Genomic DNA, 25,863 nt, shown 5'->3' with positions numbered 1-25,863 from the left:
GTGAGCTGGTCAATTAAAAAACAGTTGTCATGGTACGAAATAAATCAACTTATTTCTCTGTTCCTCTGTTAGAATATTCTCTAATTAACAGCCATGACATAAATAATCATCAGACCAAGATCAAGTAATTCAGAAGTTCTTTATTGATTCTAACAACAGACTTCCCTCGCACTTTTACCATGACCTATCCCATAACTCAAAGCTCTAGATCTCGTTGATTCAGTTATTATTTTGAAGTCAACATGGCGGAGGTGAAGATTTGTTGCAGGACTTGCGGCAGATGTTTGGTATCCATGCAGACATAGGCCCGGCCTGATGGCAGCTTTTTCACTAACCTTATAGAGAGAAAAACGTAACATTATCAGAGAAGCGTACTCGCGATTTTGTCCTACAGCAACCCTACAGGACACAAAATTGCGAGTATACTGCTCAGGGTGGGGGTGGAGGGATTATCAGCCATTTGTTAGCCCCTAACCGGTTAGCCCCCAACCAGAAGTCGATTAACCCCCATATTCACGCTTAAAGGACGAGAAATAGTTTTCGACTTCTGGTTAATAGCACTAATCGACCTGGGTCTAAACAACCGGTCACCTCTGGGACCACGTGGTTTAACAAGAAAAAGTTGCCCTATATACCCTACGAAAGCCTACCCAGACTCGCCACGCAATCTTTCAATGGGCTCGTCACGCAATCTTTCTTCCCATTGCGTGACGAGGCCAAACGAGCGTTTGCGTCGGAGGCTAGCCCTACGGACGTCCACAATTGATTTAGCATTCGCGGAGTTCGACATGCCGCAACGTATTTTCAAAGCGTCAAGACAGATCCAGCAAAGGGAAAAAGTGAGATGAACAAGTGCTTATTGACTGAATTAGGACGGGCGGGAATGAGGGAAGATATGAGAGGTTATGATGTCCAGACCCCCCATCCGACCTTCTCGCTCAGTCGAACCGTGAAATGCATAACACATACAACACACCTTGACACTAGAAAGCAATTTTTTCATGCATGCTCCTCGCCTCTTTGTATTTTTTCTCGTGACAATTCGTTTGTGTGTCTTCATAATTTGATTTCAACCCTTTTCATTTCATAAATGGTTGCCAATTATAAATTCTTTAGCAGATATTAAAACTGGCCTGACTAACATCGTTTTTAAGTTGATAATAGTACGTAAGGCTAATTTAAATGCGTTCAAAATAATTTTAAATTGGCAGTCATTTATGAGAAGAGTCTACACATATAGGGTTTTACCACGCCATACCTGTCTGCCTGGTTACCAAGGGAACCGATGAAAATAGCGAAGGCGTTCACACGTGGATCTGACGTCAATGCCTTCCCAAACGCCTCAGCGGGTATACCATATCGCTCGAGATTTGCATCGCTGAGTACGACAACAAAATAATCGTCGGCCTCCTCGGCTGTTATCCGCGTGATCGCTAAATCCGTGCCTTCCAAAGTATGGTCACCACTCCAGCAATATTGCGCGTGCGCATGCATCTGTTTCATGACGTCGAGGCGCTCCTTGTTGTTCTTCGGCGGTGCATCATGGGAAACGAAGGGGATCTCGGGAGAATCGCCGGAATGGCCAACGATATCGTACTGAAAGAGAAGACAGCAAAAGATAGTGAGAAGAGAGTGGGCAAGGGCCGGGAGGGGTACTCTATAAGTTTTATACTGGGAGGCTCCGCACCGAGGTTCAACCCCTTACCCTTCTGTACACCATTTAGACAGAAAAAGTGCCCCTTTCATATACCTACTTAAGAACACTGCATCTCTTTTCGAAACCCCTGGAATGAAGTTAATGAACAATACTACAGGAGAACATCAAGGATTATCATATACAGCCAAAAGATGCGTCTGCCCGAGATACTTTAATTCAAGGTCCTTTCAAATAAGTAAACGAAAGATTTCCCTACCCTTTCATATGCCTCAACTTGAGAAATCCCCTCCCTTTTATATACCTGAAGCCTGAGAAAGGCACACCTTTCGGGCGGAGACTTCCCATATAGGCCATTAAAGGGAGTACAGCCGGAGGACAAGATCGATTCCGAGGCGCCCCGTTATTGTGTTGTGCCGAAGTCTGTGTGAAGTTTCTTGTGATCAGAGAAGCCTAGAACATTTGATCCTCAACTTCTGTTTGCGAATTGTAAAATACAGCTTGCAGACCATGTTTACCGTTCTCTAAGCCACTGTTTTGTGAAAGATTAGTGGAAAAGAAACATGGCAAGCACTCTGCATTTTATATCAACTGGTTTTTTAGTTTCTGGTTTCTTCTTTCCCAAAGACAATTTCAAGAACAATTTCCAGTTTTTTGACGACCGGGTCGAAATCTGTTGCAAATTATAAAATTTTAAGCCCCAGCATGTAGAATATCTAGTTAATTTTCCGCCATTAGGCAAGTACCTTAATTTTGTTGTCATACTGATGAAATGCTTCCATCACCAGGCACGCTGCCTCCATCATTCGCTGTAGTCTCCCGTCTAAGCTGTTAAATCGATACATGCTACCGCTGACATCGACTACAAATCGTAGGCGCTTAGGAAGGCGTTGAGGAGTTCCTTGCTGAAATAACAGACACCAAAACAAAATAGTAGTACTCCTAAACAAACGGCCTAAAATAATATAAAATTATTATTTGAGTTGCTCCAGAGGATTGCTGGTACCCTGGGTGGCACTGTAAAAGTAAGTTCAAGTCCGACCTGGTAACCACAAGTGTCGCCACTGCTAGGTTACCCTCGTGTAGTAACCTCAAAAATACAAATTTACTCTTACAGTGTCTGCCTCCATCCTCCAAGGAAATGGCAAAGTCTAATACTGATGGAAATTGATGAAATGATTTGAATTTCACTTTGAAAGCCTGGGACTGAGAAGGGATGGCGCAGTGGTGAGAGCGCTCGCCTCTCACATATGTGGCCCGTTTTCGATTCCGGCCCGTGGGTTGAGTTTGTTGTTGGTTCTCGCCTTTGCTCCGAGGGTTTTTCTCCGGTTGTCCAGTTTTCCTCCCTCCACAAGAACCAACATCTCCAAATTCCAATTCGACCAGGATAGAGGACCTGCATGAAAACCAGCTAAAGCTGCTGCGGCTTCCTCTAAATATTGTAATTAGTTTTTTTTTATTATTTTAGGACTTAACTTTCACACGAAAGCTTGCGCGCAAGACATTACAAGTTCAAGGGACATTTCACATCAAGAAAAATCAATTGATACACAAATCACTTGATGTCTATGAAATGCGCTTTCTTGAAGGAACGTGACTTTGCAGTACCTACCTCGGGGTCTTCCTCTCCTCGTTTCTTGTAAATCGCTCTTTCTCCAGTTAGCCCTTCGATTAACTTGCCGTCGTCCAGCTCGCCAGAGGTCTGGTTCCGAAGCCACACTCGCTCTTTTCCCCGGGCCTGCAAACTGTCAAGAATGACGCGCAGAGACTGGACCTGGCGGCGAACACGTGACGAGTAAGATTCGTACATCTCGGCGTCATATTCGCTCATCTGGATTTCACGCAATCTGACAAAACGAGGAAACAGAAATGACAAGACATTTCTCAAAATATAAAGTTAAAAATAGACCTGATCTAACTGGTTTTTGACAAGAAAAAGTTGTAAACTGCACAACTTCTGGTAAAACTCTATAAATTTATCCCTGCAGTGTCCCTTTCAAGTCCCTGTTACTAACCGGGGGGGAGGGGGGTATTTTAATGTTAAATAGTCGTTTCAGAATCTTTGCCATAAAGATTTTAAAAATGCTTTTAAACTCAAACAGTTCAAGAACTCAAACGAATAAACAAATATATGTCCACGAAATTACTTCATTTTTTGTTCGACTCATTGTGCTGGCCGGATTGTTCGAAAGGTGGATAACGCTATCTACCGGATAAATCACTATCCAGTGGATAGCGTGGTTTGTTTTGTTAACACTTATCCACTGGATAGCGTTGTCCAGCCTTCCAACAACTGGGGCCAGGAGTGCTAGATTATTTTGTGTGATACATTATTTAGTCTCAAGGACGCGAGTCTCAAATGGAAAACAACCATCCGGTAATTTTTTCAAAATGAAAAATCATAATCTTTTGACGTGAAATAATTTCAAGGTCTACCCTATAACAAGTCCTCACCTCTGTTTAAATGCACGCCGACCCATATCACGCGCAGCTCGCTTGACGTCATCCGGGACTGCGTCTTTCTCTTCATCGGATAACTGATGCACGTCATGTCCTGCATCGAGCCGATAAGGTCCCCCTTTACCTCCGAGCCCCGCGGTATCACGGCCCCCGGTGCCCCCAGCCCACGTGTTCCCGCCTACATGAGGTGCATTATTAGGGTCCACCTGTTACAAATGAACTGGTTAGCAGCATTATAAAGCAAACAAACGTAACTCTACGCGCGCTCTATTCTGCCCCTCCCCACCCTCATGGAAAGACGTCTGAGGACAAACTGCTGACATAGCTCTACAAGGATCTGTGTAATGCCGCTGACTACAGGTTACTTGGGCGCGATTGGAAGTTGTGTTTTTAAAGTGTTCATCACAAGAAACAACATCAAACAGACGTTAATATTCACCCCACCTTGCCATGTTTTGGACTCGTGACGTCCTCTCCACTTTCCCTCGAGTAGTTAACCTATGACAGAAAAAACAAACTTCGTTCAACTCAAAGTTCAACTGTCTTCACTGACTACTTCTTGCTAAAAAAGGATCCAACCTGTAAGGGGCCCTGATAGTCCTCCCCAATGAGTCCCTTCCATTTCTCCAATGACCGTACGAGATTCGTCACACCAGTCTCCCACAGCCTAACGCGGCCGGCTACGTCTACCGTCACAATACCTTCATATGTCGTTGGCGCCATTACCAAGAGTTTTCCCGCCAAACGCGCGTACAGTGATAGGTCGTGCCGGCCTGGGAATGGTATGTAACGCACAGACCTGCAATCGAAAATAAAGCCACATAAGGAGTATTACAAAACAGGAAGGTCGTAAACAACAACAGCAAGCTATTTCACGCCCTGTACGAATACCGTACCAAAAGGAACCAAGACAGCGACGGCGTTCACATGCTAAACTTGCGCAAACAATCAAACGACTATGATCGAAATTGCTTTCCTTCTAAAAGATCTCTAAATTGAAATTTGTCTTTTCGGCAACAGGCCAGTTCCTTCAAATATTGCTCGTACAAGCCTGGTTTATTTGACGTTAATACCACTGCCACTGTTACTACCCGGCTAATAACGCCAAATAAGAAGCCAGCATGTCCGCCCCCCCCCCCGGAGAAAAATGTTTCCTCAACCAGCCTCCAAAGCTATGCGACTTCTGTTTATTTGTGTCCACGAAATCTGTGTTTGTCCGAAAAGTTGCTCAGCTTCTCGCTTATTACAGATTTTCGTCCCTGCCATTACGTGGTACGTCACGCAACAACTTTTGTGTCCACATCACGCGAAGAACAAATCGAAGACTGCGACTGAAGGAGACCAGCAACCAGCCGGCTATAATTACTTTACTGCACAATCTACATCTTCACAAAGGAACAAGCACGAAAACTACCTTCTACCAACATCTGTAACTTCCATGTATCCCAAAGGGCTTTGCGCTCGGAAGTTATAAGGATCCTCGTCTTCTTTCGTTATTTGATCTTCGTTCTTGGGAACAGAGGAACCTGGGACCAAACGGACAACTTGGGCCGTGGCGGGAAGACACAGAGGAGGGACCGTGTCATCTGAGATAAGTTTGTCCAAAGGATTTTTTTTGTGCTCTGAGTGTGGAATAAAAACAGCGAAAAAGTCATCGCATCAAACATAACAATCTAAGCGTCTTTATTTGATTGGTATAAGTAAAACGAGCAACAAACAATAAAAAAATCCTACTAATAAAACTCAAAATAGATGTTGTCTTCTTGGCCAGTGAGAGAAAGTCAAAAGAAAAACGATTAATTAAGAGGCTTTTCCCGCATTTTCACTCACAGACTACATGTTTAACGGCTTGCTCTGGTTGGTTAGTTACAGTATACCATTTATGATCAAAGTAATGTACAAACATGTAGGTAAGCAAACGGTCTTTGTTAAACGTTTCCAATAAAGTAGTTTGAAGAATAAGAAAGACGGGTATTTTACTACGTAAGTCTCCGATTGCAGGTAAACAGACATTTCATTTCTAATCGCTTTTATCGGGATTTGACTTACCGCCACACACATTTACTTTCATACCTGATTCCACGGGTTTGTTTTGCTTTTCCCTCTGAAACGAATAAAAACTGACAGGCGACTTTTCAAGCATTTGATCGGGCTGTGCTACCGCCACAGTCGCATAGTCTTCAGAACCGACCAACAATCGATTACTTCTTGATCTCTTCTCCTCTCTGACAATTGCGGAAAGCGCTCCGGGTGGTAAACTCCGAGTTGATATCACTTTCCACCGTCCATTTTCCTCCCCGCTCAAGTTACTGCTTTCAATTGGATGAAGCACGCAAGGAGCAGGCGCTTCCGGGTAAGGTTTTGTCAGTAGGTACTTCCGGTCTGTCCCAGTCTCACACACGAGCCACAAGTCACGTGAGAAAGGGTGAAACTGTCCAATGATGAAGGGCATGGTAATATGCTGAGTTGTGTTGTTGATTAAATCCACGACGTCCATTTTATTGCTATCCTCTTGATAAACAATAATTATGTTCTCGTGGGCAAATTCTGAACTCATTAAAAATTTTCCCTTGTCAACCGAAAAATGGCGCGTAAGTTTCTCCTTGGTGTTGTCGACAATCGATTTAAAGTTAAGGGATCGAAGCTCCTTTCCTGCAGGGTTTAATAGGAATAACGAGTTTGAGTCCATTTCGTGAATAAGCACCTGGCCCTGCAGGTCCCCTCCTAAGGCCGCCATTTTGAGCTGGGGAACCGCGTAATTGTACCGCGGAAACATCTCATAAAGGTCCATACATAATACTGTGTCCTGATTGGTCTGTTGCGAGTAAAGGGAGACTGGGTTGAATGCCAGGGTGTGGATCCAGTCTCCTTTGTTTCCCCCTGATAACAAATCAAATGAAGACAAAGATTAGGACTGAACTGATGGTATTCCGGATGTCTTCTCGATGTCCTGGCTCCAACGAGCAACGTGCGCAAATATTGCAAATGTTTTAGGCAGAGAGTATCGACCAATGTGGGTAAGTCAATCTATGTTTTACTCTGCTGTTTGATTTTGTTACTCTAAAGTGTGAATGTAGTGTGTGTGTGTGTGTGTGTGTGTGTGTGTGTGTGTGTGTGTGTGTGTGTGTGTGTGTGTGTGTGTATGTATGTATGTTGTAATGTATTTAGGTCTGAACTAATTTTTTGATGCCATTTCCTTGACCATGGGGGTATCCAACCAGAAAGCTCTTGCTACTTTGGCCACCGCTCACATATAAATTTTATTTTAAGGCTTCCTAATTCTTTTTTTTCCTACTATTTTCATTACTTTACCTTGTAAAATGTATCTAAATGCCCTATATTGTGTAAATAAACAACTGAATTGAATTGAATTGAATTGAAGACCTCGTCATACAAGTTCTAATTTCAATATGTTTGTTTGTTATTATGACAACGTTTTCGCCACTTTGAAAGATTAATGTCCCCATACCTAATCAATGAGCTTAAAAGGACAGAGAATTAGAGAACTGGAAGGAAATAAATATTTCAGCTTTACGTGGCAAAATAAAGCTCAGTTCTTCTCGCACCTAGCGTAGCCCACGGTTCTCGATTCTGGTCAGCAACGTCGCCAAGAAATACGAGGTAAACCAACAAGTCTAACTGTGAGAACTGTTTCAAATATCGCTCGTACAAGCCTGGTTTATTTGACGTTAATACCACTGCCACTGTTACTACCCGGCTAATAACGCCAAATAAGAAGCCAACATGCCCCCCCGGAAAAAAATGTTTCCTCAATCCAGCCTCCAAAGCTATGCGACTTCTGTTTATTTGTGTCCACGAAATCTGTGTTTGTCCTAACAGTTGCTGAGCTTCTCCCTTATTACAGATTTTCCAGTAATTATTTGGATTTGGTAAACTCCTTACCAGGTCCAGCAGCAACACTCATTACCACTCCTCCCTCGTGCATCGGAAGATCCCAGTGACCGACTTGTTCAGAGAAGCCGTATGAACGATCGTTGAAACGCTCAACTTCTCTGGGTTTTACTGGAATAGTTGCAGGGCCCTAGAGACGAATAACAAGTCTTTATCTAAGGACTTGCTAAAAGCTTCTAAGAATTATGTAGCGAGTAAACAAACTAATTTTGAAGAAATTTTTATTTTTTCCTTTCTGGTAACACTTAACGCCGGGGTAACCCTCCAAGTGAATACAACATTTTTTGAACATCGTTTGTGCGGAGATAATTGATGTTTCAAATCAGCCTAAACAAGTTATTTCCAAGAGAGATAAAAATCTAACTTCTCCTTACAATATGGTACGTCGTGAGGCAGACAAGTTAAGAGAATAAAGAATTTCGTTAACAAGACGATACAGCCTTGATGTACCACCAAAAGAAACGATGGGCAAACTGTAGTAACAAGGGGCAAGGAGTGTCGACTGCAAGCATGCCATGTTTTTCCTCCTAGACCTTAGCAAAATTGTTAAAAAGAGTATAAGTCACAGAGTGCATTTGAACTAACCCGCATCTTAAGTTTTCTTTCCTCCACAGGACAGTTGATTCCGGCATTGAAACCATCCTCGTCCCCAGAAATTTTCCAGGTAGAGACCAGGGTTGGGGAAGGCAGAGGAAACCTGGACACGACACATGACAGGAATCAAGAACAACGAAAGATACTAGCCAAGTATGGTAACATTTGTACGCCGCTTTGTGTTCGGTCTCTCCGCAACACAAAACAGCTGGAAAATGGCATGAGGTTTAAAATAAACTCTGATTGGTCAAGGCCTCCTTTAATCTCTCTAGAAGACAAAATTCAAGAAATGCAGTGCAAATCCTTTAATGTTGTCCTGTAAAGGGAAGGTCTGAACTGACACAAGACACATAAAAGAGGCATTGACAACCAGAGTTTACTTTCTTTATTTGACTTCGATTTACCCTTTAATTACAAGCTTGAATAAAAGTTTCAAATACCATTAATAATTAAACCGTTTATTGCCGTTTCTCTGTTGAAACCGTGGCAACGAAGGTCACAAGTTCTTGCAACCACGGGCTGAATGACAACAAAACATTCCTTTAGATAATTGGTATACCTCTTGGTATACCACTGTATTCTAATCGATATCGATCGACTCAATTAAGTTGGTTAAGAATGCTTTGTTTCCGTCCAGCGTAGTGATCGGATTTTGGCCTGAATCACAAAATGTTCGTGTTACATATTTTCCAAAATATTTCCTTGAATAAGAAGTAGATTACAATTCAGAATTCAAAGGTCTGCACCAGGCAGAGAATGCGAAATTTAATTATCGGAAATTTTACTTATCGGAAGTTTCGCAAGAAACCTGCTCTTCGTCACGTTCAGCGAGTTATCATTTTGTTCTTACTCTTTCGACAAGTTGATGTTCCTGGTTGAGGCTCCCACAGGGATCCCATGCTTGTGAAGCACTTCCGTTACCACCTCCTTCACTTCCGGGTGATATGAATCGAAATCAAACACATTGCGGACGACATTGGCCAAGCCCTCATCGGGAAAAGCCTGTCAAATAAATGAAAAATAAATTAGCTTCGACGTGAAACAATGTACTGTTTAAGAGAAAATCCCCGTTTTCTGTTGTCCGCGAGATATTTTGTGCAGTCCTCAGTACAGACAAACCGGGGGTCCTTAGTGGTACAGAAACGACTAAGAAGTGGAAATCAACTTAATTCTTACAAGTGTCACTGTTAAACTATAAATATCACAGTTTTGAGTCCCGTCTTTACTGGAAGAATTATTCAGCAAGGCGAAGGGCAATCAGCATACGCCTGCCCCAATTACCAACGTAACGTGACGTGCATTACGTGACACACACTAGATTCAACATTTACTAGATGTTCACTAGATTCTACGTGACTCACACCAGATTTCAATTTACACCTATTACGCGCGGTACATCGTCTGCGATACATTTCGCGAAGTACATGTGACGAGTTCGACTAGCATGCAAAAATGCGTGACATAAATAACACGACACACATTACGTGACAGTGTCACTGTTACCTGTAAGTGTTTGACGACGCTGACCACCTCCCTGGTAGAGTAAGGATATGAGATCAAACCCTGATCAGCTCGGGAGCGTAATTCACCAAACGCGTTCACCAGCTTATGCAGAAGTTCCTGAGGAACGCTGGGACCGTACTTACGCAACATGGCCTAGAGGAAAGTCAAACAATGCGAGAAATTGAAAAAAAAAAAAACAGTTGTCGGTTGTAAACAGGTAGAGCAGCATGTCGAGAAATAAGTTACTTCACAGTCTTATATCATAGGGACAACATAACTTGCTGTGACAGAATTTTTCAAGGAGTCGGTCGCGTAGCTATCAAGCCGATAAATCAATATCCAGTGGAAATGTGATCACAAATCAAACAACACTATCTACCAGATAGCGACTTGTACAGTGAGCGGATAGCGTTATCCAAACCAGAACCAGAAGTAAAGATAATGGGGACCCCGTATTGTCGACAATAAACTAAGCATTTTCAGTTGCCGGTCGAAACATCACAAAAAAATAAATCACTTTTATGTAAGTGTCGAAGTGTTTAGCACCACTGTTCTAATTGGAGACACTGAAATAAGTAAACAAATATTGTAAATTGAACAGAAACTTGTTAAAATTCCCAACTGCCAGGAGGCTGACCAGTTGGCCATTTACAAAGCGCGGAGGAGTTAAATCTGGGATCACCAAACACAAATCCATCTGGTGGCAGGGAGGAGGATTTGAACCCGGGACCTCCGGATTACAAATCCAGCGCCCTAAGACTACGTCAAACTAATTTCTCGTTCCATTGGACACGAGCTGGGTTGAACAAAGTGACCTCTCCTCAGTGTCCAAACGGAAGACAATAGATTCTACGACTACGGGAGGCCTATAACTGACCCTGACAATTCGCGAAAGTGATCAATATCAACATTCTCACAATTCACATTAAAAGAAATGTGTGACGATTAGTAAGAAGAATTTACATTTTGAGCTTACCATTTCTGACTCGAAGTCTGGATTATCCACTGCGTGACAGCTAAATATGTCACCTAAAGTGAGAAAAACAACCTCGGTGGTCAAGGAGTGTTTTTTACATTGGAAAAATGAGAGGAAAAGCAAAAATGGTTTAGTAAAATCTGTTCACGACGAAAGTATGGCAATCAAAAGCAAAATAACTAAAAAGCTCTTACCAAGAGCTCCAAAGAAGTCATTTCCCAAAAAAGGAAATCCTGGCCGATTTGCAAGAACAATCATCCTGAAGTCTGGATGAGCCCTGATAGCATTACTAGGAAGAGGCGCTGTATCGTCACCTGTCAGAATAGAGAGAAACCCGTTCAAATTATTTTCTGGACAAGTCTGAGATCACCAAAAGAGCACCAAAAAATACTTCACTTACCTGTCACAATTCGTCTCCCATCTCCAAGAACCATCACTCCACTCTCCACTAAGGACTTAAGTATGCAGGTCACGTGAGTAGGCGCTTTGTCTGCCTCATCAACAACTAACACGTGACCAAACTTAACCGCGCGAACCTAAGGAAAATAAATTCAACATTACATTACGGACATGCACAAAAAAACACTTGAGAGAGACGGGGGTAATCAGAATAAATATTTCCCTACAATGGTGTCACTCAACTAAAATCTCAAAATCCCTCTAAAGAAGAACTTTTTTCCACCCAACACTCACGTGTACAAAAGGGTTATTACTGTAGAACGAAGACTGTTACACGACACTGACAAGTAAAACAAAACAAGCTTAACTGAAATGCTTCTCTTAAGAAGATTTCAAAAGTTCTTAGTTTAAATAACAAGCTGCACTATTTTGGTTTCCACAAGCACACGCTTCTACTTACCAGCGGCGAGTCTTCGTAAATAATGACTCCATCTTGAACATTCGGCTGTAGCGTGAGAGACTGAACTGTTGTGTCCCTGTGACAGTGAAACAACAACAAGTAAATTTTCAGTATGGAGACATTCTGTGCCTTCTATTTATAGAGGAATCAACTGCAATCAGTTGATATCATTCGGGTCTCTGTTGTCACGTTAGAGAGGTCAAAAATCCCTCTCACTTTATTTTCCGAAGGTGAAAACAAAAGCTCTCCTTACTTGTTGTTATACAAGTTCTACATAATACTTGGCAGAAGTTGATTTTTGGTTTCGATGTAGGTTGGTTGTATGTTTTTTTTTCCCGAATTGTGATTGGTTCACTACGCTATTAGCGTTCGTGGTGATTGGTCAGATGCGATTACTTTGGCTTTTGTTTTACAACGGTCACGCATTAGAAAACAAGGGTCTAAAATATTGCTTGTAAATCCCGCTTCCCACCACCTATTTTTCCTCCATTCCGCCGACTTTGAATCAATAATTCCCGCGTCCCGCCAATAATATAACCAACTTTAATTCTCGCCTTCCTCACCCCGCATTCCACCTTCAAATTTCCTTCAATCCCGCATCCCGGCAGCGAAAGAAATTCTCTGCCAGGCATCTCGCCAACCCTATATTACCCTCGAAAACAACTCTAGTTCAAGCAACAGGATTTTGTCTCGTTTGACGTTCGATGCAGACGTGCCATAAACACATTCTTTTATTTTTGTTTTAAACCGGAGTTGGAAAAGTGACATTCTAACACAAACCTGTGTAGCTGAATGTATTCCCTTGGACGATTCAACAGATGTAAAAATCTGTCGGCAATCTTGTTTTTACCAACACCCTGGATATACGAATAAAAATAAATCATTCAGCCCTGTCTTGAGGCTATCAAACAGCAACGTGGTGGCTGGGTAACGAATTCAAGTTATCATAGTGAAATAGACTTGTCATAAAACTAAATCAACTACGTATAAGAATTTGTAAAAATTAATCTCCAACTAAGTTTGACACTATCGAAACTAGACTTAAACAAACACTAATTGCTGAGAAGGCCCTATTCGCTTCCGCTTACTGCACACAAGTTTGAGTTTGTCATCCAAGTCTTCAGCTCAGGAGTGATCAAGGAAGGGACAGATTTCACACTAGAAAGACACAGTCCCTGCCACCTCATATTGTATAATGTACAGTATACTTGCCGTAGCAAACTAAACCTTAGAGAAGCTCCTTTATTATCTTGTAGAACCGAAGAGATTTTAAGTGCGAGTTAGCAGGTCATTTCGGTATTTTTGTTTACCATTTCAGCAAGCTTTTCTGTTTGCATTTTATACCTGATTTCCAACGAGTAGTAAATGCTCCCCAAGCATGAAGTCTTTTAACATGTCCTCCATAACGTTCAGATGCTGCAACAACGAGACAGAAAATTTTAAACTGTGCCATTTTAATGGAGAGAATCAGGTGGATTAATTTCAGTCATTCCTCAGTGTAAAAAAATAAATCAAACTAGTACGAAAACTGACACCTCTGTCATTATTAATTTTAGGTCACTCAAAATACACAAGTTCTCATTCAAGTTAAAACATTTTTGCTTTTGTAAGGGTGTCTAATTTTCCGCCTAACTCTACCACTTTCAACTTCAAGACCGAAATAACATAACAAACTTTGCAGATTGACAAAAAAAAAAAAAAAAAAAAAAACAGAAAAAAGGACACACACAAAGTCCCGAAACAAAGGGCCAATGCTACAGTCAGTGACACATTCACACTGAGTTATTTTGTTCCTTCCTCCGATAACAACTTGGCAAGTGAATTAGTTGGAAATAGGAGTTTTTTAACCCAATCACAATCGAGGAAATAGTAATTTTTATTATTACAATGGAAACGTCGACTTCGATTCTGCAGCTGTGGCCGGCGATACTCCACTAAATTTTGTCCCTAACCAGATTCCAAATGAAAGAATCCGTCCAGTCCTTACCTGATGATTTTCGTAAAATAACACGTCAGGAACTTTGGTTTTGTTCTCTGGGTTATAGACCGGTACTGCTGTCTGACCAATATGAAGCTCGCCATCTTTTACTTCACCTACAAAACGATCAAAATCCAGCAATTCTAAAATTACTTCAGTCACGATATCCCATACCCGGTGCTAACGAGCAACCGACTCAAATACATTTGCACTCTCCCGTACTTGTGCTGAGTTTGATAGAGCGACTTTGCTAGCTACTTTGTAAAACAACTTGTCTTTGACAAGTTTTGCGGTAGATTACGAAGGGAAACTTGCGGTTCGGTTAGTTTTCAGTTCTCTGTTACAGCAATTTTCGATGGGTTTTCGATCGTATTTGTGTTTGTTTAAGTTTCGGGGTTTCTAATCCCTGTAACTAGTGAAAAAAATGCCATGGATTGGAAGACTGATAGTTTAGCCGAAGAGGACACAGATCAAAACTAGCAGCTTCAAATCGACCCAGATTATGGTTTGGGTTTATAACTTTATACCCGACTTTTCCCACGCTTGGCATCCGTTCAGCGCAAGCCGCGTTTTAATGTCTGCTCTGATTGGTTCATTATACTATGAGTTTTGATTGGCTCTGAAACAGTCTGAAACATGCTGCAACAATCTATAATGGAAAAATGGAAAAAAAAAAAGAAAACAAAAACAATCTACAATGGCGTTTGACAGTCGCTGAAAACCCGTACTACTGGTTGCCGGCTCGTTGCCATACTATAAACTGCCTTCGAGATTTCTTATAATCTTCTCAAAAGTCTTCTCGAAAACGGTAGGAGGTCAAGACTAAATGTACTCACAGACAAAGTCAGTGGCATCTGTTGGCTCTTGTTCAGAAGGATCTTTCTGGACGTGTATTCCAGAATCATTCAGGACTTTTTCCAGCGATGAAGCAGCCAGCCTTGGTAAAAATCTGAAAAGTAGAGAAAGTTAAATTTTCATAGTATTCTTCGTCAGCACTACAAAAAGGAAATGAAAAGCACAAAAAACCCAATATGGTCACTTGGCTGTTGCGAGTTTTCCCGCGCCTTTCCTGTCTGTTTTCTTGAGCTGGTTCTTGGTTCTCTTTGATTGAGCTCTTAGACTGGTTTAAAAAAACCGCACGTAAACTACCCAACCAATCAGATGCAACACGAAACTCGTTACAACTATCAGCATAAACAAGCACCTCTACAAATCCTTACAGATTTAGAGCCGTACCTTGCTAAACAAGCCTTGTGGATTGAATGCTCGAGATCTTCAGCTGGATAATTTGCAAGGCGACGAGCAATGCGGAGAAGCTGTCTTGTGGACAATGACGATGCAATGGACGAAACCTGCGTATCATCAACGAAAACATCACAGAACAATCAGAAGTTACACAGTATAGGTCAATGTTTATCTCAAAGGGATGAATGATGAAAGAGATTTTGGAGTTATAGAAGAGCTCTATGACAGAGAGTCGCGCGAATCGAACAGCTATCGGTTTCACACTGAAGAAGGGCTGAGCCGGAAACGTATATTAGGTAGTCCTGTCTGGACTCATAACAGCGAAAGAGCTCCCCTTTACATTGCGGATTCAACTTCCAACGCGGTCATTTACCGTATTCAGGAAAGATTAACTCTTCAGTCTTACTCTCAACTCGGCTTCCCCCTCAAGCTTACCTATGGTATCATATATAAACGTCTCAGGGTTTCCGTATCATCATAGTGCACCGCACCGAAAGAGTCCAGGAAACTCAAACTCACCGTTGGATCTTTTGACGATCGCAGCTTGCCCGTGAGATCAAGCAGCTTGTCCATAACATCACGTGGGGCTCCTGGTACCTAGCCAAATTAAGAAACTTAATATCAGGGTTGGCTAAGACACAGACTTCAAAAGCCATAGTTCGAGTTTGTCATGCACTACCCCCTCAAAGTGGACAGACGAGGGAAAGCAAGCCTTGAGATGCAAGTCGTCGTGTTTGGCCTGTTTGGTCATTGCCGAGCTAAATGAAACACCAATTACAGCACATAATATAATATTTCACACAACCTACAATGTGAAATTGCTCTCAGTTCTAAGCTTACTTATAAAGGTTTGATTTTTTTTCTTCTTATGAAGACATAGTACAACAGATACTCTTTCTTTCTCGGTTCATTGCCACCTTTTTGTTGCTTTTTAACAGTTGTAACTTTGGATGCCAATGACAGAACCGTCTATCATCTTACCGTGTCGTATATCACCTGTGCTTCTTCCTGTTTGGAGAGTGGGCTTACATGATGGAACAGAAACATGGACAAAAGTTCAGAGTTCAGCCACTGGGGTTGAGAGCTGCCAATCACAGGAGGCTCAGCCAATCCAATGATGCGGAATGATGGGTGAATGCACAAGACTCCCCTGAAAAGGAAAAACGAAGCAAGGTTAGTCTGTTCTTAGCCTGGCAGGGTATCAATGTAGTGTTGCGATTTACTGCAGTTTCTGTAGAAGGGAATATATAGGAGTATTGCTACCCCCTGGTGGGGTGTCATTCCATCACAGGGTTCCACCTGTCGAGGTTTCTGTCCAGTTGCCTAAATAATTTGCTGATGCCCATTTATAATTCAGACAGAGCGAGTGACTAGTTTAAGATTTTGCCTTACCTGGAGGCCATTTCTTCATCAGACCAGTTGTTGTCTTCTTTTATCACTTGATATCGGTCATGGTGTAACAACCTTGTTCCATCATACAGAGATAGTTCCCTTTCACTGATAAGCCTTAGCGGGAAAAAAAGTAAGGAAAATGCTCTTTATCTATACGCATCACCTTATCAAAGCTGAGCCGATTACAAAGGTGATCATTGCCTAGTTTTTCCCTATAATGTCAACACATTAGCGACGTACAGATCGAAATATGATGATCCACTTTCAATTTTCAAATCATTCTTGTTAATAGAGCCCTTGCTACTGCCAGTCACTGACCAGTAGAAAATGGAGTTATGAAAACAAGATTGGCATATCTTGGGCATACATATGCTATTTTTGACAAGTTTTTATGTATACTGAAGTTAAGACAAAGGCAATGAACTCTGTGATGCAAAGATACCTGAACTGAATGCATGAGTGGATTTAGGGGGAGACGGTGGATTGGGTGGCTAGCCACCCCCCTTTTGTAGAAGCAGAAAAAATGCATTTAAAGATTGTGAATATTATGAAATAAAGGCAAACACTCTGCAACTTCTAATTTGTGGCATAACTCAGTATTTCAGGTGTAACAGTTTTCAATTAGGTTCGATTTCCAAATTGTAACATTTTGTGGGCATGCCCCATTGATTCTGCAACCCCAAGGTACCAGCCACCCCCCTTGAAAACTCCTGGATTCGACTCTGGAATGTCTGTGCATCCCAAGAGCATAAAGAACTAATGAATTATTATTTATGGCTTAAACTCTGTACGAGATACCCTATTGCACTTCTAGACCCTTTATATGGTATGCCTCTTCCCAGATACCTTTGCAGTACAGCAAGTGTCCCAGGATTCACTCTGTGAATTCCATCCAACTCTGCAATGCTTCCCTCCAGGGCAGCCATTACCAGAGGTGAGTACCGCCAGCTTGTGTCGCCATTGGCTAAAGTGATACGTTGTTGGAGTAAATCTCTAGCAGTCATGTCCTGGATCATTGGATGAAAATAAATCAATCAATCTTAACAGTACTGGTTACATATAGGTGACTTTAAATTCAAAAAGAACTTTATGAAATATGGAATCTCGTGCTTACTGCATGGTATGTTTTCAGGGATAGGGTAATTTGGGGAATGAAGCTTAAGACTAGGCTACAGAAAACCACTTACAAAACATGAAGTAGTGAATTTAATAAGTGTTTTCAGCTTGGGAATTACAATAAAAATTAGTCCTTTCTCAAATGTGTTAATTGCCAACTGAACTGTAATAAAAAGTTACATGACACATTAACTGGTCATTGTTTTTACCTGGTAAAGCACAACAGGTTCAATATTGTAGCCCAGAAAATTGGCAAACTGTTGGACAAGCACACTTTTTCCACAACCCTACAAAAGAAGTATCGTATAAAGGACAATCATTTTCAACACGATGTAAGATAACAGATATTTCATATCATTGAATTTTTATTTCAAAATACCCCATAATTGCAAGTACCGGTATGTTATTTTACATTAGGCTTACCCACAAGTAGTGCTGTACAAGCTGAGCTTGTAATGAGAAATTAAAACGACTGCGATGTTCAAAACCCACAAAGGACCTTGAGCAAAGTCAAAATTTACACCTATTCACAGTTCTTTTCAAAACGTTTCCAAAATATAACAGTGAAATCACTCTACTTCCATTTGGCTTCTCCAGCTTCCTACTGATAATCAATAATAACATATTTATAATGTTATCTGCTATGTTGAAAGACATTGTATCTGTTCTCACCAAATGTTTGTATTTTATCTACTAAGAAGTCCACCACAAAATTGTTTGTTGAAGTTTGACACAGTAATAACAATAGCGAGACATTGCAAATAGGAGCAAATGCTGACCTTTGGTCCAACAACACAGAAATCATGAACGGCGTGAGACTCCAGCATGTCTGCTAATAACTTTGAATGTGATTCTGTCATGACAAACTGCCAGAAAAACAAAGTACATGTTATAAGTCATGATATTAAAATATATTAAAAAACTAAGAGAGTTCCAGAAGTTGTACCTGTAATTCATCTGGTTTGTTCTTCTTTATGTGAGTCATGTCATTGCCAGCATGAGTTTGAAACACCGTGTTCCATTTTCCTGTGACAAGCTCAACAGATGCTTTGGACACAGAAGATTCAGTGCTTATTTTATTTATTCTACCAACCGACGTAGACAAGGATTTCTTGGTTTTTCTGTCATCAAGATTGAATGTCTGCAAGGAAAAAAGTGAAAGAAAGTTAATATGTAAATTTTAGTCAGAATAGTTCACAAATGAATGAAGAAACAAGCAGTAAATGAATGATATTCACTGTAAGCTACAGAAATGAGATTAGGGGTGGCACAGTGGCCTAATGGTTAGTGCCCTTGAATCCAAATCAAGTGGTCTGGGCTCAAGCCCTGGTGGGGATCATTGTATTGTGTTCTTGGGCAAGACACTTCACTCTCTCCACCCAGGTGTATTACGAATTTAATGCTGGGGGTAACCCTGCAATGGCTAAAATCCCATCCAGGGTGGAGTAGAAATACTCCCAGTCATTTCATGCTACAGAAACTGGGATAAGCTCTGACCTGCAGACTTAACCTTTACTTTAAGTAATGAGATTAACATTAATGATATGACAAACCATTCCACAATGACCTCTCCAGAGATCTATATTTTAGAGTTCCAGTGAGGGGTTAAATTAATTATCAAAAGAGAGGCCTCTACTTTTTTCTAGGTTAGACAAATAGAAAAAAATTAGTTGACAGTGAAGATATATGGAGCTTCACTACACTTAAATTAAGGAAAGGATGGCTCATGGGACATAATGTCATCTGAAAAATAATCACAGTTAAAAACCTCATTTAATTTATAAAATGTTAATATTGAAGTAAAATTACTCCAATTAAGGACTTGCTACAGTTTCTTTGGTTACCTTGAGTGCATCCCTGACAACCTTTTGTCCTTCGTCACCAAGTATGACATCATAGGGATACAGCCTGTGAATGAGTTCTTCTAATGAGTGTTTTGGATTTATGTCCTAGAAGAGATGAAGCCAGATTTTGAAAGTGAGTCCTTACCTTGAAAAACTTTCACCTTAAGCTCGTTAGGAAAAAACGTTCATTTAACACATAATGAAATTACTACGAAAGAGTTTCCAATTATCTAGGTATGGTAGCTCCAGTTTAGAAACTAGCCTCGACTTTGTGCATATGCATAACCACCAAGTAATTCCTATGCGCTGATTTCCTAAAATATGTGTGAAAAAGTTTTTTGGGACTGACCGCAATAATATTAGTATAATAAATTAGGTAATCATACGGTTTCGAGTTCAATTTGGAATTAATTTGCACGAGTGAGTTTTTCAAAAAGCTGAAATTGCACGAGCCGCTTCGGCAAGTGTAATTTCAGCTTTTTGAAAAACTCACAAGTGCAAATTAACTCCATATTGAACGAGAAAAACTGTATGATTACTTATTAATAATATAAACATGAAAAAATTCGCACGGAGGAAGTGCCGGAAGATCTTTCTTGAAGCCATTTTTTCTCATTTGAGAAAACTTTTTTCAAAGTTTCAGCACAAAATTTTCATCATCATTTTACGTGATATCATTTCTTAGAAAAGTTCCTATTTTCTTTCAGTCAATCATAATCCAGAATTTCAATGTGTAATTTGCACTGGTGTTACACTTTTTGCACTGATGTTACACTTTTTGCACTGGTGTTACACTTGAACTGCACTGCTCTTAGCCAATCAGAATCGAGTAATTTTTTCATGTGTATTATTAGGGCTATTACAATAACCAGCATACACAGTTTATACGCAAGTGCTTGAAAAGAAGATATGCATATGCCAGACCTTCAAATTCAAACTGATGAGGTGCCACAAAAGTGAACTGACATTACTTACCATAATTCGTACAATATTTACAAGATTGTGAATTGGAAAGTCTGGAAGTCCAACAGAAGCCAGCTCTGTTGATTGTAATGTGTGTGCAAATGAGGCCAATTGTGATAGCCTGGAGGAAAAAATAACGAAATACATTGAATAAAATCATTATAATCGCTGTCATATTTATGATAACTACTGTGCGTAAAACAATTTGATCCATTAGCCAGGATGCAATGGAGGTCTGTCTGTCTGTCTGTCCATCCGTCCCTCCATTTGTCCATCCGTCCGTCCGTCCATCCGTCCATCTGTCTGTGTGTAGCCATTAGTTGTTATCATTTTATTTTGTGCCCCATCCTTTTGATAAGCACACTCCTAAAAACCTGATATTTTGTCCTATTTTTCGCATTTAATTTGCAGACTGTTACAACACAGCAAAAACAAATTAAATTGATATTTTATTATTACATGTAAGTAATCTTTTTTTTTTTTTACTAATTTGCATGTATTTATATTTTATTATGAATTCAGTACAAACCTTTCTTGGGGTAAACTGGGGCAGGCAGATTGAAGAACAGCAAGCTGATCCTTAATAAGAACAAGAGATTCAACTTTGTCTTTCATCCATTACACTATCCAATGGGTTGAAACAACAGGGAAGCATAAAGGCTATTTTTGTGGGTCCTAAGTGATCTACAATTTGCCATACAGTGGCAATTTGCCCTTTTATTTCCTATAGTTTGCTACAGTTTGTTGAGTTAACTTAACAAAATCATTTACCAAACAAATTGCAACAGGCACAAGCATATGGGCACCTTTAGACTTAGGAGGGTATAAGCGTTTTGCCCCAACTTGTATACTTATGGCTAGAGGTTAGGACAACTGAGAGAGAATACAATACCATCCAGAGAGAATTCAGAATTGCTAATCCAAACATTTGTCAGTTGCAATTTAAACACGAACCTTGAATGGTAACAGATGAATGTCTCTTGCTTGGAATCTTGATCTCAGTGGGGGATCCAGAGGGTTCCCATGGTAACGAGGCACAGGCAACCCCAGTGCAATGACTCTAAAGTCCTCACTGACTCGCACAAGCTTCCATGCATCCAATTCTTGTTCAGAATGCTCCTAGAAAAGTAGTGAAGTCAATGCGTTAACAACTTGCTTCTTCACAACACCAGCACATAGTTAAGCAAACAAAAGAAATGTTTGACTTCATCTGCCACAAAATATTGACATAATCACATCAAACTAAATGGACAACTACTTTCACTGGCCATGTTGCTATACACAAATCCTTGGTTATCCTTACAATTCTGCCAGAAGAGTAAGACCATAAATGTAGCTTGAGAAGGTTAGAATCACGTTCATAGGCAAAGGTTATCAGTGCAACTACTGTTATATATCTTATTTGGTTTAACGTATAATTATGATCAATCAAACTGCAAATACTTTTAAAAGAGCATCATATCTCTTGGCAGCCATCAGAAATCGTCCATCTTCTAGCTGCATCTCCCTGTGATTAAAAATTATAAATTATTAATAACAATTCATAAACAAGTATTTACAAATTTAGTATATTTAAAGTTGAAATTGAAGTTACTGTTAGCCACAGATTGCCCATGAGTGCCAGCAGTTAAATCTACAGTAATATGGAATGATAGTTCATTAAAAATTTTTCCATGACTCTAATGGTGTCACTGGGTGAGACAAATTGTGCCTAATGGTTTACACAATGGACTTAAGAATTGCAGCCCTAGTTTGGACTATTACCAATAAAATTATCAATTTTGATTATCGACAGGACACTTTTAATCTTGTATGCTCCAACTGATAAAATGATAGATCAGCCTGAGAAATGTTTGGGTTAAAGCAATATGGATCTGGCTGCAATCAACATCAACATCAACTGGTAAAGGAAATCAATTATCATTAAATATTGTAGTCCAGAAAAGATATTTGAAAGCAAACATTTTTGAGCTCAAATAACAACAAACACAAAGATGCAATCACCTATTTTCAAGAAGGTTGTTTAACACCGGTAGTACATTACGTTCAGCTTTCTCGATTCCCTCAAGCATCAGTACTCTTCCCCTGGTTGCAGCACGTACAGCACACTGGTCAACATAATAGGCAGTCCCTGAGGAGATTTCTCTTCGCTGTTTTAGATCTGACTCAGTGGTATCACGAGACAATGCAATGTATTCAACTTCACGCTTGGTCAACTCCTATAATTAAAAATAAATAATTTAATAAGGAATTAAAATCATTTTTAATATTATCGTTATTTACATATTTAACATATTGAGAGTTTGTTTAAAATTCAGTTGTGTGTTTACACACTCTGAAATGAACTTTCCTTCATGAATTGGAAAATGAGTATTTTTAAACTTTATTAGAAGTATTTGATCAAGTTGCAACCATTCATTCCCAAAGTGGAACACTGAAACTAAGAATGAATTAAATTTTTATTAATCGTCCAATCAAGGCACAAATGTGTACAGTATCCAGACTGTGTTATTCATTGACAAATAAAAGTACATAGTTGGAAAACAAACCAGGTATTGCATGGCAAGCAGTCTCCTTAATGGCCCTGGAGGTCCAATAAGAAAAACATCCTGACCCAGTTTATCCTGTTCATAAGCAGCAAGAAAACAAGATGGTTAAAAATACGTAAGCTTAAATGCCAGGACAGCCCTGGAGTAGAAATGTTTCAACTACTTATTTGCTGCACTCCTTCTGATCTGTAAGCTCACTAGTGGAGAGGAAAATGATTTTTATGAAGGAGTAAAAAGTGTACAGAGCTCACATTAATGCAAAAAAAACAAAAAAAATAGATATAAGTTTCTCTACCACTAGATCAACAGAAATCTGTAATAACAAATTTTCCATATTTTTAACTTTTGGGCTGTTAACTATTAAACAAGGAACAAGCTGTATCAATCATGAGTTCTTTCAGAGACCTTTTGCATGACCCATCGCAGATTCTTGAGCACTGATTGAGGAAGTTCTCCATTGACTGCAGAAGAAAAATCAGAAACCAACACAAAATATACAAAGTCACATTGATAACACCATAAAAAAAAATACATATTTTTTTCAATATAAACCTTTTACTAACTGAGCATAAGCGCCATACTGGGGAATATTGGCCTAAGGTTGTGGCAATACAGAACAACTGCAACAAGGTCCTTACAATAATGGCAGAGGGTCAATATTTCCCAGCAGAGCTCGAGCAAGCTAGGCTAGTTAATAGTTTATTATATGGCACAAAACAAAAAATACACAGCTGATTATCCTCTCCCTTGACTCTGTCTGTATCACAAAATCCCACCCAAGAAAGAACCAACCAGAACACTTCCAGAAACTACCTTGCCATATAATAACAACATTTTCAATCTCTACCTTCAGTTAATAAGTGATAAATTAAATAAATTTACAACTGAGGTTCACGGACAAATTTCCTTCGATTTGTTAATTAAAATGCAAAACATTACAAATAATTCTGACTAGTAATATTAATAGTTTATTTGGTTATCTTGACTGTCTACTTTACTCACCATACTTTACTGGAACTAACTCTGGAGAAGAGGGTGTCTTCAGTTTGATACTCACATCTCCAATACTAACAGCACCATCTGTTTTAAGACCCATTGGTAACATAACATCACATTAATAAATGACCAGACATTCCATTAATATTATGAGATCTATACAAGTCAAGCCTTTCACCAGTTTGAACACAGTTTGGAAGTTTTCCACAAAGCTATCGGGCTGTTCGCATCCAACTCATAATTTTCCATTTTTCCACACACACAAAAAAAGGTATCTATGTGCATGATTTCTCTTCAAACCACTGAATAAAGTGTATTTAAATATCATAACTTTTTTAGCCTCTGTCCATAGTCCTAAATAAGTCCCCACCGGTAGGGGGGGGGGGGGTGGGAAGGGGGAAGTACTCACACATATAAGCTATATCTAAAGGTATGTGTGGCTGTGAAGGGTATGGCTCTCAGGCAGTATATTATGCGATAGGGTATAGAAATTAGACACTTTTGGTCTAGAATAGGGCATTATTAACCGGGAACGTGGCCACTGTACAAATAAATAACCTTTACCCGGTGTTCTATAATAGTTCTATACTATGCTATTCATACCTGAACACAGCTGTCTTAGAGGAACTCTGAACGAGTTAGCCAAGGCATGAAGACGCTTTGTGGCTTTACCATTCGACATCAACAAAAATCTCAGCATCTGGAGGCAAAATATCTCTAAACTGCATGGATCTGATCACTAACACAGCTGAAATTACGCATGCACAAATGACGTAACACGTGTCTAGATAGCATCGGAAAAGCGCTTTCAAGAGCTGCTAGATTGGGAAATTATGGCAAAAAATCGAAACTTAACAACTGCAAGTACACATTTCGCTTCATAATCCGTCATGATCAGTGATTTTAAGGCATCTATATTCGCAATTGATCACGATGTTCTGCCCGCCATATTGGATTCCGAGTGTTCAACCTCGACTAGGAGTCTGGGGACTATAATGATCCATATTTTATATTTTCTTTTTCCAGTATTTTAGTTTCCTCTCCTTTACTTCCTTTCATTTGACTCCCATGGGTTTACATCAAATTTTCAAGATTGATAAAGAACATAATTATCTGGGTGATAAGCTAATAGAATTTTCAATTTGTGAAATGTTTTCCCTGCATATTAGTACATTTTTTCCCATTTCTAAGGAAAAAACTCAAAATACTGTTTTCAGAGGTATCAGGTATGTCACTTGGACATGACAACTTACTTATATGGACAGGATGAACTTATTTCACGCTTCTCGAACCATGCGTTTGTAAGTTATCGTTGTTATAACGAACACATTTCTTTTTTTTTCTTTTCGGTCCCGCAGAATTGTCCTAAAAATATATATTTATATTTTTTGTTGCGGTACATTACTTGCAAAAAATTTCGGACGTTTTCTTTTATTCGGACAAATTTCTGGAAAACATCAAAAGATGATAGTTTTGTTGCACCCTCAAGGTTTTACGAACACAGTGACGAGGAAATAACACAAATAGTATCAAGCTGTTATATGTCAAGTAGTGTCTCAACTAAAATTCGCTCCATAAAGCCCGGCATAAAGGAAACTAAGAGCTTTGGAGCTACCGTACTGCAAAATTTTATACTGTACTGTAAATATTTCGGACGCTTAAAAATTTCGGACGGTTCTATTTTCCGACCCCTTTATTTTTTTTTTTTGCTTTCATTCAGTCTGTATAGGCTCAATTGCCAGCCGTGTGTCTCTATTGCTTTTATATAAAAAGAAACCTATGGATGAAATGGATTTATTCAATCTCGTGGGAACTGAAAACA

At 39.9% G+C, this 25,863-nt stretch overlaps 1 protein-coding gene across 1 annotated transcript; it reads right to left on the bottom strand.

Moving 5' to 3' along the window:
* Positions 1-37: 37 nt before the first annotated feature.
* LOC145491647 (von Willebrand factor A domain-containing protein 8-like) lies at positions 38-24,996 on the bottom strand. The gene is made up of 39 exons (XM_081470858.1): positions 24,645-24,996; positions 24,048-24,125; positions 23,451-23,506; positions 23,046-23,120; positions 22,501-22,715; positions 21,940-22,003; positions 21,451-21,615; positions 21,026-21,075; positions 20,509-20,617; positions 19,534-19,638; positions 18,636-18,830; positions 18,469-18,555; positions 17,899-17,976; positions 17,420-17,580; positions 16,574-16,687; positions 16,163-16,331; positions 15,701-15,778; positions 15,173-15,288; positions 14,773-14,885; positions 13,946-14,052; positions 13,303-13,374; positions 12,739-12,815; positions 11,959-12,034; positions 11,500-11,635; positions 11,294-11,413; positions 11,100-11,152; positions 10,124-10,276; positions 9,471-9,622; positions 8,612-8,723; positions 8,018-8,156; positions 6,188-6,994; positions 5,529-5,736; positions 4,694-4,913; positions 4,559-4,612; positions 4,109-4,320; positions 3,267-3,501; positions 2,401-2,559; positions 1,259-1,596; positions 38-335 (listed from the first exon to the last, which is right to left on the bottom strand). Exons 1-39 carry the CDS (start codon positions 24,739-24,741, stop codon positions 227-229), a joined length of 5,664 nt encoding a protein of 1,887 aa, XP_081326984.1. The 5' UTR covers positions 24,742-24,996; the 3' UTR covers positions 38-226.
* Positions 24,997-25,863: the final 867 nt, after the last annotated feature.

Source organism: Orbicella franksi, chromosome 7 (genome assembly GCF_964199315.1).
Source record: "Orbicella franksi chromosome 7, jaOrbFran1.1, whole genome shotgun sequence".
Taxonomy (NCBI): domain Eukaryota; kingdom Metazoa; phylum Cnidaria; class Anthozoa; order Scleractinia; family Merulinidae; genus Orbicella; species Orbicella franksi.
This window is presented reverse-complemented; position numbering and strand designations above follow the sequence as displayed.